This window comes from Contarinia nasturtii, unplaced genomic scaffold (assembly GCF_009176525.2).
Source record: "Contarinia nasturtii isolate CC-2019 unplaced genomic scaffold, AAFC_CNas_1.1 Cnas_scaffold_2934, whole genome shotgun sequence".
Lineage (NCBI taxonomy): Eukaryota > Metazoa > Arthropoda > Insecta > Diptera > Cecidomyiidae > Contarinia > Contarinia nasturtii.
In genome coordinates, this window is record NW_022200251.1 from 226,314 (window position 1) to 243,254 (window position 16,941).

Genomic DNA, 16,941 nt, shown 5'->3' on the forward strand with positions numbered 1-16,941 from the left:
AAGAGAGAAAAAAAGAAGCATCGCACATTTATGTGTGCACATTGCACAATGTTGCAGATGAAAAAGCAAGAAAACACAACAAATGTACATAAATAGCAGTGTTTACATTGGCGTAACAGATATCGCTGATTGGATATGCGACACCTCCATGTGCAAAACAAGTACTTGGCACTCAACACACATACATACGCGCGCCGCTCGATGAGTACGAACATGATTTTTGCGTTCGTCCGAAATCGCATCAATCGACAGGCATGATTGCGGCAAACATATGCAATCGTCTGTTAAACGCACAACATAATACATTCAGAATACGAATTTTTTTTTCTTCTTCGCAGTATAGAATGAACTCTTTTGCAAATGCAGAAAATAATGATAATTTTCATATCGAATTTTGATACACGCATAATTTTCAATTTTGGCCATTTTTATCTAACACTTCCAATCCTTTCATTTGGCCTATAATCCTAGATGTACAACAACAACTCGCGGTAATTAAGATTAAACATTGTCTTATTTCACAATAGAAAATGATTGGCTGCAATTAATTGTAATTTAGCATCTTTTGTCTTATAACAAAGTAAAATTTTCAATGGAAAGAGAAAAGTTGTGCTCAATTGAGATTTAAGTTTAATTAAAAATGAAACGCGCTATGTATCTCAATATTTAGAAGAATGAAGAGGAAAATTCGCCATGGATGGTGTGTATAAATTATGTGTTTTTGTAAAGATTTGCAATGGATTTTTGAACGTGAGATGCTGTTAGAATGAATTTTACCGTGGCAATAGTGAAATTTCGAGTCTTATCACCAGTACCAGTAAAAAAGCAAACAAAAAATATGTTCATAGTATTGATTGATATTGAGTAACAGAAAAACCCCAAAAAGAGCACAAAACGGGCGAATTTTAATGTATTTCTCTCTCTTACCTTTTTCGATTGTCATCGTGTTTACTGTAGCATAGCTATGCATATGAAACACGTTTAAATCATTCATGGATGGTACGTGCCGCGTTTGTCCTTTTTTTATATTGGCAGAGGATTTTAACCTTCGAAATTGTTTCCATATAATTGTGCGCACAAGAATACGGGAATGAAGTTAGTTCTTTGTTGGTTTTATTTTTCTTGCTCCAAATTGAATTTATTTGGGTCGGATTTTGTATATATAATACATCAACACCATCCCCGATTGATCCGTCGAAAATTGCCATTAACATATTCGGCGGAAATAATGCCTTTTTTACAATTATTCATGCAGAGCGCAGGCAGTACCGTACTACTCTAAAATGGGTTCAAATGGTTTCAGCGATTGCTTTGGAATTTATTAGTTGAATGTTCTGCAAATAAATTCATTGTTGTGAAATTGATACGTCACGTAATTTTTTTTCTTCTCTTCTCTTTCATCAAATTGCTTCTGTAATACGGTATTTTAAGTCTGTTCGCGAAGTTCAAAAACTTTTTTCACAATCGAAACGATTTAATAAAAACACGAATTTCAATCGAAAAAACTAAAATAGAAAATGTCAACTAATCAATTAAGTGGATGTTTTTGTTTCGCCTACCATATTCCCCAAATATCCATATCAATGCTACCGTTTGGTGTGTGGGTGTTTTCTATATGCTATATGTGGAACTAAGAAGAAGAAAACAAGTATAATCGTTACTTTTGAATTTTTTATTTTGCTTTCGCTTTTAATTTCTTAGTGATTAAGTCTTAAATTATTTATTTTGAATCTAGTTAACAAACTGAATCATTCATTTTTGTTTGTCTTAATTCTTCATTTTTTTCTTGTTTTTGCTGATTTTCCATTTCGAATTAATTTTTTTTTCATTTGCTTGTAGTGTTTCATTCTTTAATAATAATATTCATTAAATTTAATGTATGTTACTTCCAACCCCAAAGCATAGGTTGCATCATTTCTCTTTCTTTCATTCTTTCTCTCGCTATCCCTCTCTGTGTTGTTGTTGTTGTCATTTTTTCTTGCATTTTAATTCACTGCTTAAGAACTAAATACAATTTTCTTTTCATTTCCAATCAATTTATATTTATTTGTTCTTTTTTTCAGATTTTCATTTTTTTGTTTGTTAATTTCCTATAAGCGTAGTTTCATCGTAACTTATGGATTTCGAGAGAAGAATATTTAACATAAAAGTGTTGCATAAAAATTTGTTTTTTTTTCATTTCATGAAATGTTATTTGTTTTGTCAAATTAGAGCAGTTTGTGGTTGTCGGAACAGAATTTTTTTATTTTTAAAAAATAGACAATTGAATCGACAAGACTGAGTCGTTGAGACTATGTGGGGGAAAAACTAAGCACAACATAAAATACGGCACATTAACACATTACAATATTCTATTCCGGATTTCAATTATTATATGAACAGTTTTCCCGCTGAGACTCAATCTCATCGATTCAATTTTTGAAATTGTGTGGCTTTTTGTTGTTGTTATTGTAATTACATTTTCTTGTTTTTTTGTTCTCATTATTTCCTATATTCGATGTCCGGACCAAAGAAAAAAGTTATATCTCATTTTCACTTGCTATTTGATAAAGTATGTGTGATTTTTTTTATATAAATATAATATATTCGAAAAAAAGAGTTGTAGCTCAAGAAAATACACATCCGAATTATATGTATGTGTGATTGTGTATGTGTGTGTGTGTGTGTGTTGTGTGTATGTATGTAAGTGTGTGGTAATCATCACAATTAATTTGATTTTTCAGGTGAGTGATTTGCATATAATTTTCTTCATTTCATTCGTAAATTGTCGTAATGCTAATAAAACGTTAATTTAATTAAACGTTAATTTAACGTACAATCATTTCTTGTTATCAATAATGTAGGATTTATTTATAGCAAAAAGAGGATGTCATTTTATGTCGTCATTATTATACTATTTTTTCTCTGTGTGTGTGTGAGTGTGTGTTTATATGGAGTGTATATATGTGTGGGTAGGAAGAGACCACTCTTCGCGTACATTTTGTTTCGTTGGAATGGCTTTGGCTGAGATTATAGATTCGAAATTACGGTTGCTCACTTGATCTTTCTCTCTCTTTTTCTCTCTCTTTTTAATCTACTCAAAAATTTACATAATATGAAATTCGTGGATTTATATAAAAAATGCAATTATAAATGATTAAGTGTGTGTGTGTGTGATCCTGGCATGATTAGTATGTGTAATTTCGATTGATTTCCTTAATAAGGTTACTCTCTCTTTCTTTCTCTATCCGACACACGAAACAGAGACTAATTTGTCTCCAAACTCCAAGAAATTCAGTGCGAGATAATGAAGCCTCCATAATATGGAGTCCATATTAGACTTGCCAACAATTCTTAACCAGATGTTTATTTTCTTCTTCTTTTTTCTGAGAGAAAAAATCAAATAAAAAATGTATGTACTTGCGACATGTGCTCGCTTGTGATGCTTTTGTATGAACAGTTCTGAATGAGTGAATATACGAAACGAATTTTTTTTTATACAAAACAAAAGTATACCGAACGAACGAAAAATAATCATATAAATCCATATGAATAGTGATAATAATAATAGTAATAATAATAATAGTGGTCTAGCTGAATGAAATACACAATTATTTAATTATCTTTTAATATATTCAACTTAATACATCTTACAATGCTAAATTTCTAAAACCTATCTTTATAAAAAAAATATTTACATGAAGCAATACAAAAAAGAAAATACCTATATATTTATATATACGTAGTCGTATATATACCAATGAAGATCACTATCCGAGTGAATTAACTGGCCATGGTTGCGATTCTGGAGTATATAGCAAACTGCACTTGTGTCAACCATGTGATCATATCGATCCATTGGAATCTAATGATGATGACCATCATTGGCATATGTACGGCAACAATTTTTTCTTATTTTTTTTCTTCGATTGAAATTGATTGTAATTTACAAATAAATCTGACTATTCATTTTTTGTTGTTTGTTTTTGTGTTTCTTTCAAAAAAAAAAAAAAACTTTTTTTTTGCAGTTTTAGAAGAGATTGAGACAAATGACCTTAAGAATAAGAAAAAAAGTGTTTAAACAAACGTGTACGTTTGTTAAGTTTTCTTCTTGTTACGCTTATCAATTGAATTTTGTTCATTTCTACTTGTGTTGTTGTTGTTGTGTTTTTCTCTATCATTGTTACTTTTCATTTCATTTTCCAGGTTTTTTTTTGTATTTCAGTTTTTTTGATTGTTCTTAATCAGTATGTTCATTTAAAATTATGCTTCAAATACACGCAACATTAAAGCGAACAGAAAAATAGCGCAGCAGATTTTTTTTCTCGATTTTGTTTTTTTTTATTATATTTTATAGTTTTGTTTTGTGATTTTTTTTTGTTTGTTTAATTCATTTTTTTTAAATACAAATCTTCAACCATTTAATATTTGCTAAATTAATCATTTGTTTTCTGTACGTCACACACATTCTTTCTCTATCTCTTCATATATTCCTGCTTTTATCTAGTTTTCTAGTGCTTTCATTTCGTTCGGTCGCTCGTTTGTTGCTATTGCTGGTCTTTGTCTCGCATATTATTGCTTAGGAAATACACATAATTGGACGAAAAAAAAAAGAAAAATAAATGTGATTTGAATGTGCCGAAGAAAAAATGTTCATCATTTTGTTTCTGTTCGTGTTCGTTTGTGTGTGTGTATGTGTGAAGATTCTTCGTAAGAAGAAAATGGTATGCTTATAAAATGAGGAGGAAGATGGCGATTTGAATTTTAGAATTCTACAGCTTTTTTCTGCAGTTCAAAATCACAAAACAGATCATGTACGTGTGAGATCCAATTGAATGTTTGTTTTTCGTATGAATTATTAGGAAATCTAACTGGTAATGATTAATTAGAGTGAGTGTGTGAGTGTGTGTATGTGTTTGAGAGAGTTTTGTTGATTCACTGTAGAGGCAGCAACAATAGCGGACGACAAAACCGGATGACAGAGTGTACAACGGTAAGCAACTTATTTGTTTCAATGCGAATCTCATTTGCCAATCCATCTTTGGATTCCACATACACAAAGATGATGAACGGTATGCAACTTGCCACGATACTTTCATAAAATTTGCGAAACAATTTATTCACTCGATTCGATTTATTATTCGGACACATAACACAAACGCATATTTCAAATGGTATGAAATTTTCGATTTTGGTTTTATACATGCAAATATCACAAGTGCCGTGTCGCACATTCAATGATCATATTGGTTTTTCTTTATATGGCCTCATCTACTACTGCAAAATAAAACTTAATTTTTTTCCAATTGTTTTTCTTGCATTTTAAGAAATAAAATGTTAAATTACTTAGTACATTGGGCTGGTTCTTTTCTTCGTTTCTTTCGTTATTTCAACATTAGGTTTTATTTGTTTGCAGTAAAAGTTTTACGTTCATTACGTGTGCTGTCGATCATCTTGAGATCTTCAGATGATACAAGCCTCTCATTTTGTTTTTAAAAATTCAAAATGCACTCTTTTCTATCGTTCGTTCGGTCGTTCGTTCAATTTTATCTCTTGTTCGCTCTTTCTCTCTCCCTCTTCCAACCATTTTATAACACGCATTTTGCGTACAAACTGCCTAAATGTTTATATGTACCAAGTATAAATATGTTTGTGTGTTTTATTGTGTAGATTTTTGTTGTTGTTGTTTTTGTGGTGTATTTGGCGCCGAACCAAAAGTCGGACATAAATTGTGGCCAAATTTTCTCATCTGTTTATGCTAGTCGCACTGCCATCGTTGTGATTCAATTTTTCCGTTAAATTACCCAAATTTATTGTTTGATTGCTATTATTTGTGTTAATACTGTTTGCATTTGTGGATGTTGTGTTTATATCATTGAATATAATGGAAGATCCATCGGACGCTGTGCTTGTTGTTATGATCAATGTATTACCTAAGGGGAGAATCACAAAAGAAAAGAATTAATTTGAAATAATCGATAAATAATCGACAAATATTACCCGCTGCATTTGTTCCCAGCAATGTGTTTGTTGCTTGAGCCGAATTTGCATTTGCATTTGTCGATTGTCGGAATGCCGTTGCCAATTGTTGATTTTGTGATTGGCTTGATGACACCACCACCCGTTGTATTGTTTTATTGACAAGTCCTTGAACTGAACCACCGCTCACGATATTGACCACTTTTGGATTTATTTGTGTCAAAAACTGTGCACTGCCACGATTATTCTTGATGTTTGTATACAAGATGCGTGTTCGATCAATATTCTGCGCCATCTAAAAATTAAAATGAAAGAAAAAAAATGTTGAAATTGAGTTCATTTTCAAATTAAGTTATGCATCATAGATTTTGAGCAGGGTACAAGGGTTGCCCCTCTGTGATTTTAAAAGAACCCTATACAATTTGTCAACTTGTGAAGACCTCCAATTTTCATTCGATTTTCTAGATGTTTTTGACCGAAACTCTCCAAGTAGACACACTGGATAGAATCATCGATTCCAGAATCTATGACTACCAAATCAAAAGAAATATTCACCTTTTGCTGTTGTTGATAATGTATTTGTGAAACGTTTTGCGATGCAGTCGATGTTGTTGCACCCGACACCGTTTGGTCCATTCCACCTTGTTGTTGTGACGCTTGATTCATGTCAACGGCACCTTTAGCATCGATCACCAAACTACCTTGGGATTGCATTACCTGTGCCAACGATGGCACCAAATTCAATTTAATATTCGATGTTGGTATGGTAATTTTATCGGTCATTGATTGTGTGGCCAATGCCAAATTGGTGGACAGATGCGACGGATTGATGATCACTTTGTTTTGACTTTGTTGCGGTTGGCCAATTAGGGTAATCGGTTGATGGAAGGCTGCTTGTGGTGGTAAACTATAGTTGTGTTTTGATGTTGCGTTCGATGCATTTATCGTTGATATTGCATTCGATGACACAACATTAAAATCGGTCGGCAACTTTAGATAGGCCCCTTCAATAATTTTTGGCTTAACATCGTCTTTATCGTCGCCCATGGTGCGTGGCGTTATCATTTGGAATTTTCGATTTATCAGCAAATGTTGGATGCCTAATTGACGCCAAAGGAACAAAAAATGAAACGTGCAAACGAAACGATCAGAATATTGATAAATGTTTGTTTGAAGCGGGCGATTCGAAGCGATTGTACTTACCGGATTTTCCATCGGCCGGTCCGTTCGTTGTCAGTCGACGAATTGGTCTCGATGACAATATCAAAGTTTGATCATTTGTGGCGAAAGTTTGTTGGTGCGATTGCTGCTGTAGCTGAGCGGTTTGCTGTATAGTTATGGGCCGTTGAATTGCAGCATTCGAAACAACTGGCACATTGTTTCCAATTTCAGTCTTAATCACAGGAACAATTTGTTGTCGAACATGTAAACTTTGTTCGTCTACGTTCGATGTATTTGTTTCATCGATTGGCTCGTCTTTAATCTGAATTTCCATTGTGTTGTTTGGCATTGCGTTCGATTCGGCCACCTCAATTCCATCCAGTTCCTTCTTCACCGATGTGGATGCTTCACCGCCGCAACCATCACCACCAATTGAAATAGCACCGGTTGCATCGTTGGATGTTTGCAGTCTGCCCAATTTTGGTGCTCCATCCTTTGATGAATCACTTTTTACAAAGCAGCTTTCGTCATCGTGCAAATTCACAATGTTGAACGCAGAATGTCCAATTCGTTGATTTGGATGCGATCTTCGTCGTATGGGCTTTCGATCGATGATGTTCGTTGTTGAGGCCATTGCTGGTGCCGCACCATCGGTCGGCTGCTTCTTATTATCTATGACATCCAGTAGCGATCCATTTTCATCCAATAAACCATTCCAGAACGCATTCGGATTTATTGATTTTAGATCTTCAACAGAGTCAAACACTGTGAATTCAATTACAATACAAAAACATTAGAGAACAAGAAAAAATATGATAACATGTGATAGTATTCAATATTTGATATATATATTTTTGAGGGCGGTTTTGAATGAATGAATTTAATGTTTATAATTCAATGAGCGCAGCAAATGAGCAAACAAAAAAAAATCAAAATCTATGATGAAACGAAGTGATTTTCTATCAAATCTTTACGTACCATTTACATTGATCAGTATTTGTTTCAAAATAACCCTTAAAATAATAAAATTTTCATTAAAGAAAAAAACCATATTCAACCACTTACCATTGCATTCTTCCAGTAGTGTGTCGATCGCTTTGTCGTTCGCTTCATTGTCACCCAGACTTAATGTTAGACCAGGTAGACTGTCACCGCTCAGATTGAGTTCATCCGCAGATGATTCATCATCGTATCGTGGCGATGATGTCGAATCAAATGGATACGTTTCAATTTTCGGTGTGTTTGCTTGCAGGTATTCGTATGAGAATGGATTTGTTTTGAATGTGTTGTCAGCACTTTGATCGAAGATCAATTTTGGTGAATACTTTCCACTTGTGTCACTGGTGCTGGGCTGTGCCGATAACGTTAAAGCCGTGCCATTTGTTTGTGAACTGGTTGTTGCGCAATTGGCTTCGGTGATTCGTTGAATATCAACAGATAGTGATGCATTTTCGGAAAATTGTGGAAAATCTTCTCCAAATGTTCCAAAAATATCGAGCTCATCGTCCGGTGTTTTTGGCCGAAAGTGCAACCAATCGCCAAACATTTCGGAATACAATTCATTTGTGGCCGCTTTTTCATCGTCCGCTTGTAGAGACTCAGACAGATCGTTCGCACTTTCCGATATGTGATTTATAAAACTAAAGAAAAGACATAGAAATATTTTGATTATTTTTTTTTCTTTGGCGTGCCGACATCGTTCATTTTAAAATGTGGGCCGATACTTACGCTTTGCTACTTAAACTATTATTACTTTGTTGTAAGTGTGTGGACGTATTTGCTAATGCATTGTCAACAATGTTGTCCGACGTGGATGAGGGTGACGATCCAAATGGCGATGAGTGTGCTAAATTGAAATGCCTTCGTAATTCTGCGCTTGCATTTGAGGGCAGTCTAAACATATTATTTATGTTGCTTAAGCGATTATTTGTATTACTAGAGCTATTACTATTATTTTTGCTACTGTTGCTATTATTTCCACTATTATTATTGTTGTCCGTATTTATAATATTGACAGTTCCATTATTTCTATTTGTAATTGCGTCCAACGTCGTCGCCATCGTCGTCGTCGTCGTTGTCGTATTTACATCATTTCGCTTAACATCGAAATGTTTGCCAATGAGCGCATTTGCGCTATTGCCTTTAGTTCGATTCACTGTAGTGTCTAGACATTCGTTCACTGTCACTGTTGTCTTTTCTTCTGTTTTTATCACAATATTTTCCATTTTATCATCACTGCTAACACTGGCTTGCGAATATAATGACGTTGATTTTTGGGTATTTGTTGGCTCTAAATCGATGACAATTCTTTGCGATTTATCATTGACAATACTGTCTTGCTGTTGTTGTTTTTGCTGTAATTTTTTATGCTCATGCTGTTGGCATATCTCTTTAGCGGTGAGCTGTGTGTTACCAGAATAAATGGTATAGTCAAGATTTGCCCAAAATTCATCCATATTCGTTGAGATCCGATCCAAAACGATTCGACCTCCTCGACCACGTCGTCGACGAGCAAATCCGATACATTTGACTCTGTAAATTGGAATATTTAAATATTAGATCGATGACGATCGTTTATACATTTGTTGTTTGTTTTGGAATTTCATTTGGTTTCGATTAAATACCTCGGATGTCGGATTGATGTTAAGGTAAACCGGTACTTAGCACTATTTTCGCTTTTTGTCTCCCATGGCCAATGACCGTGATCATTTATAAGAGGCTGAGAAACAATATCCAAATCATTAGATTTTTCGCCGTTTCATTTTGTGCTGTCTGCACATTGTATATGCTATTGTATCTTACCCTATGGTATTGACTTGAGCTACTTCGTCTAAATGGATATAGTCCCTCGTTTTCGGTGTCGTGTCCTAAATGATTAAGGTTAATGATTGGCTCGTCCTCATCGGATGATGCCAAATGTTCGATGGTAGAACCTATAAAATACAAATTTAAAACAGAAAAAAAACGCAATGAAAACGAAACAATCGACTGGAAATGGGTGTCATATCATTTGAATAGAAAACTTACCAGACGCTTGCTTTTCGCGTTGGTTTTTGTGCTTCCGTTTTTTGTATTGCCGTTTCTCTTTTCGATTGTTATTATGAAGTGGTCCATCGATGTCATTGTTGCCATGTTTATTAAGTAACGATGACATACCTGTTGAATTCCCACTTGATGCATAATGCGATCCCGAATTCGACCAGTATTGATTTGATTGTTGCCCTGAATATTGATTCCCATATAATGGTGCGAAAGCCGATCTAGATTGAATTGAAAAGTGAAGATTTTGTTTTTTTTTTGTTTTTGTTTCAGTTTCGGATCGATTGGTATCGATGGTGTAACGTGTGTTTTGATAAAATTGATGCGAACCTCGAATTTTTCATTGCATTGTTTGTGTATTCGGCTAGCAGGTATCCATTGAAATCCCTAGCTTGATATCGTTTTTCGAATATTTCAATACCTAGATGAACATGTTCGCGCTTCGTTTTTTCACGCCGCTTGATCATCTCAAGTAACGTCACAGCCCGACTAAGATTTCTCCTAAAAATGAACAAAAAACAGTTTAGCACATTTGTATGCGGCAGAAAATTACGGCCAATGTGTCCACTCACTTCAATTTAAGCATTTTCTCATATGAGGTTTCGTCGTTCTTTCGATTTTTACGCGTTTGCATTTTTTCGGTTCGCCTCCTAAATGCTATATATGGATTATTCACCGCTGAACCGGCTCGATTCTCCGTCTTAATGGCTAGTATCAATGGATGTTGTGTGGTGAGACGTTTGTTCAACCAATAATCGTAAACGGCTATACTAATTTCATCATCTTGTTTGAGTAATGCTTTCGCTTCGTTCAAAGTAACGACCGTTTGGCCGGAACTTTTTTCTAAACGGTCCATCATCTCTTCAAATTTTAGCGGTGACAAATCAAAACGTCGATTTTGCGAACTTATCCAGGCCTCATCAGCACTATCCATGTCATAATCAGGTATATCTTGTTCGATACCAAGTGCTACAACATTTCGAATGAAAAAAAGAAAAACAAAATCAATCACAAATGCACGTCACAAAGCGAACGAAAAAAATATATATAAAAGAAATTAAACGTCATTTTCACACTTTTTTTTTCTTTTCACAATTTGTGCAAAACAATAACACTTGATAAGGTTCAACTCACGTTGCATACGTATCAGTTGACGGGAAACTTTGAAATCTTCCGGATAAATTCGATCGTAAAATTCCTGATCGATGTCGAATACTTCTGGTGTTGGGATTATTAAACCGGTGCATATTGCTCGCTGTAAATGATGTTCCTGTACACCGAAATGGTTGAAGCCGCAAAACAAAAACAAATACGCACGCCGCACACACACAAACGAACATTTAAAAAAAAATAGGTAAATAAAAACCACAAACAATTCGATTAATATGGGTTTTTTGTTGTTGTTTTCTATTTAATTTAAATAATATTCACTGAATTTCATTATATTTAAAATGTTTATCTAAAAAAATAATTGTAAAATAAATATTAAATGAGCGAAGCATTGAATTTGTGACATTTTCGTGTGTTTTGTTATCGTTTGAATGGAAATCAAAATTCGCGCCATTTGTGTTTGAACGGAATATTGTAGGAAAAACAAATACAAACAAAGAATATGTCAGTGTGTTGACACAAGCGATATATACTCTGTTTTTGTTTTTATGAATACGCTGATATCAATGAAGATAATAAACACAATTATAATTTGAAAATTTTGAGAAAAAAAAAACGCACATCGAAAATCCGCGAAAATTATAAAACTCGTAATAAAAATTGTATTTTCATAAATTGGGCACATGAAAATTGTGTATCGAAAAATGCATGTATTTGATTGCTTATATTGTTCCATTTCAAACAAGATGGCGTCGCCTCATTTCTTTCCCAAACACTAAAACGCACACAGAACACTAACAAACAAAGATGGCTACCGCAAAAATGTATGTTTTTCACACAAAGAATGAGAATGATTTTTGCGATTTTTCACAAAATAAAATGCCTTACGGATTCTTCCTCCTTTTCCATGCCACTTGGCATTTGTGGAACAGCGCGATTTATTGCCGAATATTCCGTCAAATCCGGCAATTCTTCCGCAATATGAATATTTAATGGTTTTGATGGATCGAGGGCCCTCGCCCGAAACGATAATTTCGACATTTTTGTGTGTATTTTAGGTTTGGTTACGTTCTTATTATGTTCCTACAGTTGTTGTTGTTGTTGTTGTTGTTGTTGTTGCTGTTGCTGCTGCTGTTGTTACTGCTGCCTGTGTATAACAGTGGTGTGTATCGTACAGGGATATACGCGAAAATCAATTGCGAAGTCGTAGTAGCTGGATGATTTTTTTTTTCTTCTCACTTTTCGTTCTTTCTTCTCATCTCTTTTTTTATAAACACAAGACTGATTTTCAAAAAAAAAATATTTTTTATTTGCTGGTCCGCAGAACGGTCGTTTTGGACCATTACAAAATTATTTAAAATCTCCCTAATTGCTATCCATTATGATTTTTTCATTCACTCAGTCACAATTATTAAAAAATGTTTGACAAACTTTTGTTAAATCGCGTGGTTTACAAAAAGCCATAATGGCGGCTAATGGCCAACTAATTCACATACACTCAGAAAAAATTAGTATTATGCTCCGCCATATTGCTTTGTGTCATCGTTCATTCGTTTTTCGAAATGTCAAACCGCATCGAAATGTACTAAATGTGAACGCCACCGCTGACAGAGCGCACAATATTGAAACCGCACATTACCGCGAATATATTGAATGAAATGAATGAAACGTTTTTTAATTGAAAATCACTTACATCACGAAATGATATACATTTTAAATTGTACACCATGAATTATAATCACTTTCAATAATAAAATACCATTTGTGACGCAAACTCACTTTTATAATTCAAATGTAATAGCTAATGATGTGAGTAACGCGCCCATTCAACTGTTTGTTATTTAGAGACGTTTGATATTGAATGCAGTTTTCGGCCACACTTCAGCATTTCTGTTCTAAACCTTATTATTTCGAAATGGATTCATTCAATGCGAATGTATGTGTTGGCGCACAAAAAACTATACACACAAATTTCATTCGATTCGTTCGTTTGATGAAAGGATTTTGGTTTTTCATTCGTTTCAATTTAAATAATGATACTTTTGAAATGGAAATATCTCTTTATTCGTCATCAAACAAAGAACATTTAAAATGATTCCATCACATTTAAATCACTTTTCGTTTTAAATTTTTTTCTCTTCAACCATTCAACCGTTTTCAAATTTGGAAATAGATCGAAATTACAATGAAATTAAATTGAATTAGTAAAAATTTGAATATGGGTAACAACCTTTTTTTAAATTCCAATATAAGTTCTGCGCAATAAAAATTCTTTTATTTGATTCCATGCTAGCTGAATTTGTGCTTTTTTAATTCAAAATCATACAACTATAGTTTGCATAACGTCATCAGTCTTTTTTGAATTATAGTCTTAAAAAGACTGCGTAACAAAAACAAAATATAAAAATAAATCAAACAATCTGAAATTGGAGCATCTTTGTCATGAATGACAACAAAAATGACGGCAAATACATAAAAATTGATTGAAATTTAAAATATCATTCGAAAATTGTCACAAAAAAACAAAATTATTTCTCACAGTCGATATGCAATGCAAAATAAAGGAAAGCCTAAATCAAAAATAAACGATTCAATCTTGCCTCCAAATTTTTTAAAAATCAAATTCACATGTTTGTGTCATTTGATTTGGAAAAAGAATTTATTAAATGTTGAGGGAATCATTCAAAAAACGTTCCCTCCTTTGAGTATACACAAGGTATATAATTGAGAGAATTTGTTAAAAAAATATTTCGTCGAAATTCTACTCACGATTCAAATAGAAAAAAAAACAAAATCCAAATGAACCATGAAATCATACATTTTGATGATATTAAACATTGAAATGATAAAATAATTGCCAATAGCGATATTCAATTTGCATGGCATGGGTGGGTTTCATGTCAAACTATACATTTGTAGATGCATTCAAATATTACGAAAACGGTGTGTTCTAAAAATGACAAAATGATCCATGTCATTCCAGTTCGAAATTGTTCGAAATTGTTCGAAATGTCGTATTCGAAAAATAGGCGTTTTTTAGCAATGTGCTGAGCAGGGAGTCATGTGTCAAATTCAAAAACAATTGAGCGGGAGGAAATCACGGCAAAGCAGAATAGCTTGGCTAAATAATTATTTTTAGATTTGTATGATTTTTTTTTGTTGTATATTTATTTGGGGGGTTAATTTTGCGGCTCAAAAATCTGGTAGTCAATTTCATTTGAAATAGCTAAAAACAAAATACAACAATTTATGTCGTTGAATATTACCTGGGTAATGGTTTTATGAAATTTGCCCTGCGTATTCAGACATTTTTGACACTCTTCTTTAAAATGAGTATAAAATTTATAAGTAAATTGTACAAAAAAATCATAAATTCTCATACATCGAACTTTATTACTAAAACGAGCATTTAATGGGTACTCCCTCGTTGAGTGTACTGGAACGCATACAATTGAAATGTCATTGCATTGTTGTTTACCGATTTGTGTTGATTAGTTAGTAGTAAGGTGCTCATAAATTCAGATGTTGTCATAACAAATGTGCCAAAAGATTTTGTGATCGAATTAAACGAAAAAAATAAAAAATTGATTGAATTGCGAAAATAATCGAGTTATTTTTTTCTTCGCTGATATAGAATAAAAAGAATGTTTCCAACCAGTTCACAACGTCATTTTTGGACTTTTCACAGTGAAGAACAAATCCAAGAACTTCGGCGAAAACATAACCAAGAATATCAACAGAGATACAACGAACGTTTGAATTTAAATGTAAAATATTTTCGATTTTTGTTACATTTACATAAAATGCACCGACAATTGAGTGAGAGATATTTTTGATCAGCTGAAAAAAATCAGAGCTGAATATTGTCTACTATAGTTTATATGAGAGTGAAAGAGAGGCGATGATTTGAATATTCAAGTCACCATCAAATTCGTCTAAAATCAATTGAAAACGAAATTTTGCCTCTCTTTACGCTATCCTCTTCTTTCATTCTCATAAAAATAGCCGGTACACTATAGCCAAATGATATATTTCAATGATGCGAAAATATTTCAGTAGAATATCAAAAACTGATATTGACATTTGTATCTTTGATTTTAGCCTGAACAACAGAGAGCATTCTTTCTATCCTACGAGGAAGAGCAAAAACTATTACGTAATTATGAATACAATTTGAAAGAATTTTGCCGGCGATTCGAGCCACCGATGCCAAAATGTGTGGTTGGAACTGCGTTCCATTATTTCAAACGATTTTATTTGTACAATTCGGCGATGGACTATCATCCTAAAGAAATTTTGTAAGAGACACATTCGAAAAATCACAATTTTTCGAGCGAATTTAATTTTTTTTTCTTCTTCTTGGTCATAGGGCCACTTGTGTTTACCTGGCATGCAAAACGGAAGAGTTCAATGTGTCAATTGGACAATTCGTTGGCAATATCAGAGGTGATCGTGTGAAAGCAATGGATATTATTTTATCAAATGAATTATTGTTGATGCAACGACTGAACTACTACCTCACCATACACAATCCATATCGGCCAGTTGAAGGTTTCTTGATTGACATTAAAACCAGAGGCTCATTGCTGAATCCGGATCGATTGCGAAATGTTATTGATGACTTTCTGGAGAGATCATTCTTCACGGAAGCCTGTCTTCTCTATGCACCATCGCAAATTGCACTGGCTGCTGTACTGCGTGCCGCCAGCAAAGAACAAGAAAATCTTGATAGTTACGTTACTCAATCGTTGTTTGGCGGTTGCCAAGAAAAATTAGATACATTAATTGGAGCTGTGCGTAATATACGTTTAATGGTTACAAAAGTTGCTATACCCGAAAAGGAGGAATTCAAACGAATCGAAAAAAAATTAGAGAAATGCCGAAATCAAGAAAATAATCCAGACAGTGAAGAGTTAGTTGATTACGGTTTTATTTCAATTTATGAAGAGCTCGGTCGCCAACATTCACTGTCAAACATACAACTTTAACCGTTATTGTTGTTGTATACAAGTGACAGTGTAAATATTTGGTTGCCAAGCACGAGGTTCTTTCATATGCACTAAACAATGTCTTGATTACACATTTTAGATACAAAATTCGAATGCGACGAATGATGCTGGAGGATGAAGACGATCTAGACGTCGCTCTTGACACAAGCTCATTTTCAATGGTGGATCGGACCAGTTTGGCCAACGAATCTATGATCAGCCTAGATCCTTGAAGGATCCTTGAATTTGGTTACACTTACGTTTAAAAGCTGAATATGCTTAATCATTCTCAGAATCTGATTCGTTGAATTTTTTTTGGAGCGCATTCTATCATTCCACTCATGTTAGCGTGCATTTTTTTTATTGTTAAATTAGAATTAAAACGGATTTGTAATTAAAGAAATATATTAAATGAAAAATACTTACTTTATTTATTCTGATGAAGCAAATAATGGAATCAAGAGTGCTGTCATCAACATTTTGTTGGTTTACCTTGGTCGGTTCTAGATGAGTGTACAACTTATACTTACTTCAAGCAAAATTATATGATCCGAACGGAGTGTCTCCACATTTTGTAAGGATGCTAATTTTCCGAGTCAAGACCTATTTTTGCTCTTCATTTTGAAAGTGCATTACATCCTCATCACCAAAAATATTGAGCAAAAAAGATCATCAAAAATTAAAC

At 33.6% G+C, this 16,941-nt stretch overlaps 2 protein-coding genes across 4 annotated transcripts; one reads left to right on the top strand and one right to left on the bottom strand.

Moving 5' to 3' along the window:
- Nucleotides 1-3,570: 3,570 nt before the first annotated feature.
- LOC116349605 (serine-rich adhesin for platelets) lies at nucleotides 3,571-12,798 on the bottom strand. The gene is made up of 13 exons (XM_031781129.1): nucleotides 12,157-12,798; nucleotides 11,293-11,428; nucleotides 10,731-11,127; nucleotides 10,489-10,659; nucleotides 10,147-10,379; nucleotides 9,922-10,052; nucleotides 9,744-9,838; nucleotides 8,848-9,651; nucleotides 8,185-8,759; nucleotides 7,162-7,884; nucleotides 6,514-7,058; nucleotides 5,980-6,253; nucleotides 3,571-5,912 (listed from the first exon to the last, which is right to left on the bottom strand). Exons 1-13 carry the CDS (start codon nucleotides 12,307-12,309, stop codon nucleotides 5,725-5,727), a joined length of 4,425 nt encoding a protein of 1,474 aa, XP_031636989.1. The 5' UTR covers nucleotides 12,310-12,798; the 3' UTR covers nucleotides 3,571-5,724.
- Nucleotides 11,492-16,675, top strand: LOC116349607 (cyclin-H). Of its 3 annotated transcripts, none has more exons than XM_031781132.1 (5): nucleotides 11,492-11,512; nucleotides 14,903-15,035; nucleotides 15,370-15,566; nucleotides 15,638-16,180; nucleotides 16,357-16,675. In XM_031781132.1, exons 2-5 carry the CDS (start codon nucleotides 14,913-14,915, stop codon nucleotides 16,487-16,489), a joined length of 996 nt encoding a protein of 331 aa, XP_031636992.1. In that variant the 5' UTR covers nucleotides 11,492-11,512; nucleotides 14,903-14,912; the 3' UTR covers nucleotides 16,490-16,675. The 3 variants fall into 3 exon arrangements, with proteins under 3 accessions (XP_031636992.1, XP_031636991.1, XP_031636990.1); XM_031781131.1 differs by lacking the exon at nucleotides 11,492-11,512 and adding an exon at nucleotides 14,390-14,411; XM_031781130.1 differs by lacking the exon at nucleotides 11,492-11,512 and adding an exon at nucleotides 14,615-14,774.
- Nucleotides 16,676-16,941: the final 266 nt, after the last annotated feature.

Excerpts from the sequence above, each read along its gene's own strand:
- LOC116349605 (XM_031781129.1), bottom strand. The coding sequence starts at position 12,309 with ATGTCGAAATTATCGTTTCGGGCGAGGGCCCTCGATCCATCAAAACCA. Across the intron at positions 11,429-12,156 it reads TGGAAAAGGAGGAAGAATCC|GAACATCATTTACAGCGAGC; the intron begins GTAAGGCATTTT and ends TTCGGTGTACAG. Across the intron at positions 8,760-8,847 it reads AATAGTTTAAGTAGCAAAGC|TTTTATAAATCACATATCGG; the intron begins GTAAGTATCGGC and ends TCTTTTCTTTAG.
- LOC116349607 (XM_031781132.1), top strand. The coding sequence starts at position 14,913 with ATGTTTCCAACCAGTTCACAACGTCATTTTTGGACTTTTCACAGTGAA. Across the intron at positions 15,036-15,369 it reads ACGAACGTTTGAATTTAAAT|CCTGAACAACAGAGAGCATT; the intron begins GTAAAATATTTT and ends CTTTGATTTTAG. Across the intron at positions 15,567-15,637 it reads TATCATCCTAAAGAAATTTT|GGCCACTTGTGTTTACCTGG; the intron begins GTAAGAGACACA and ends TCTTGGTCATAG.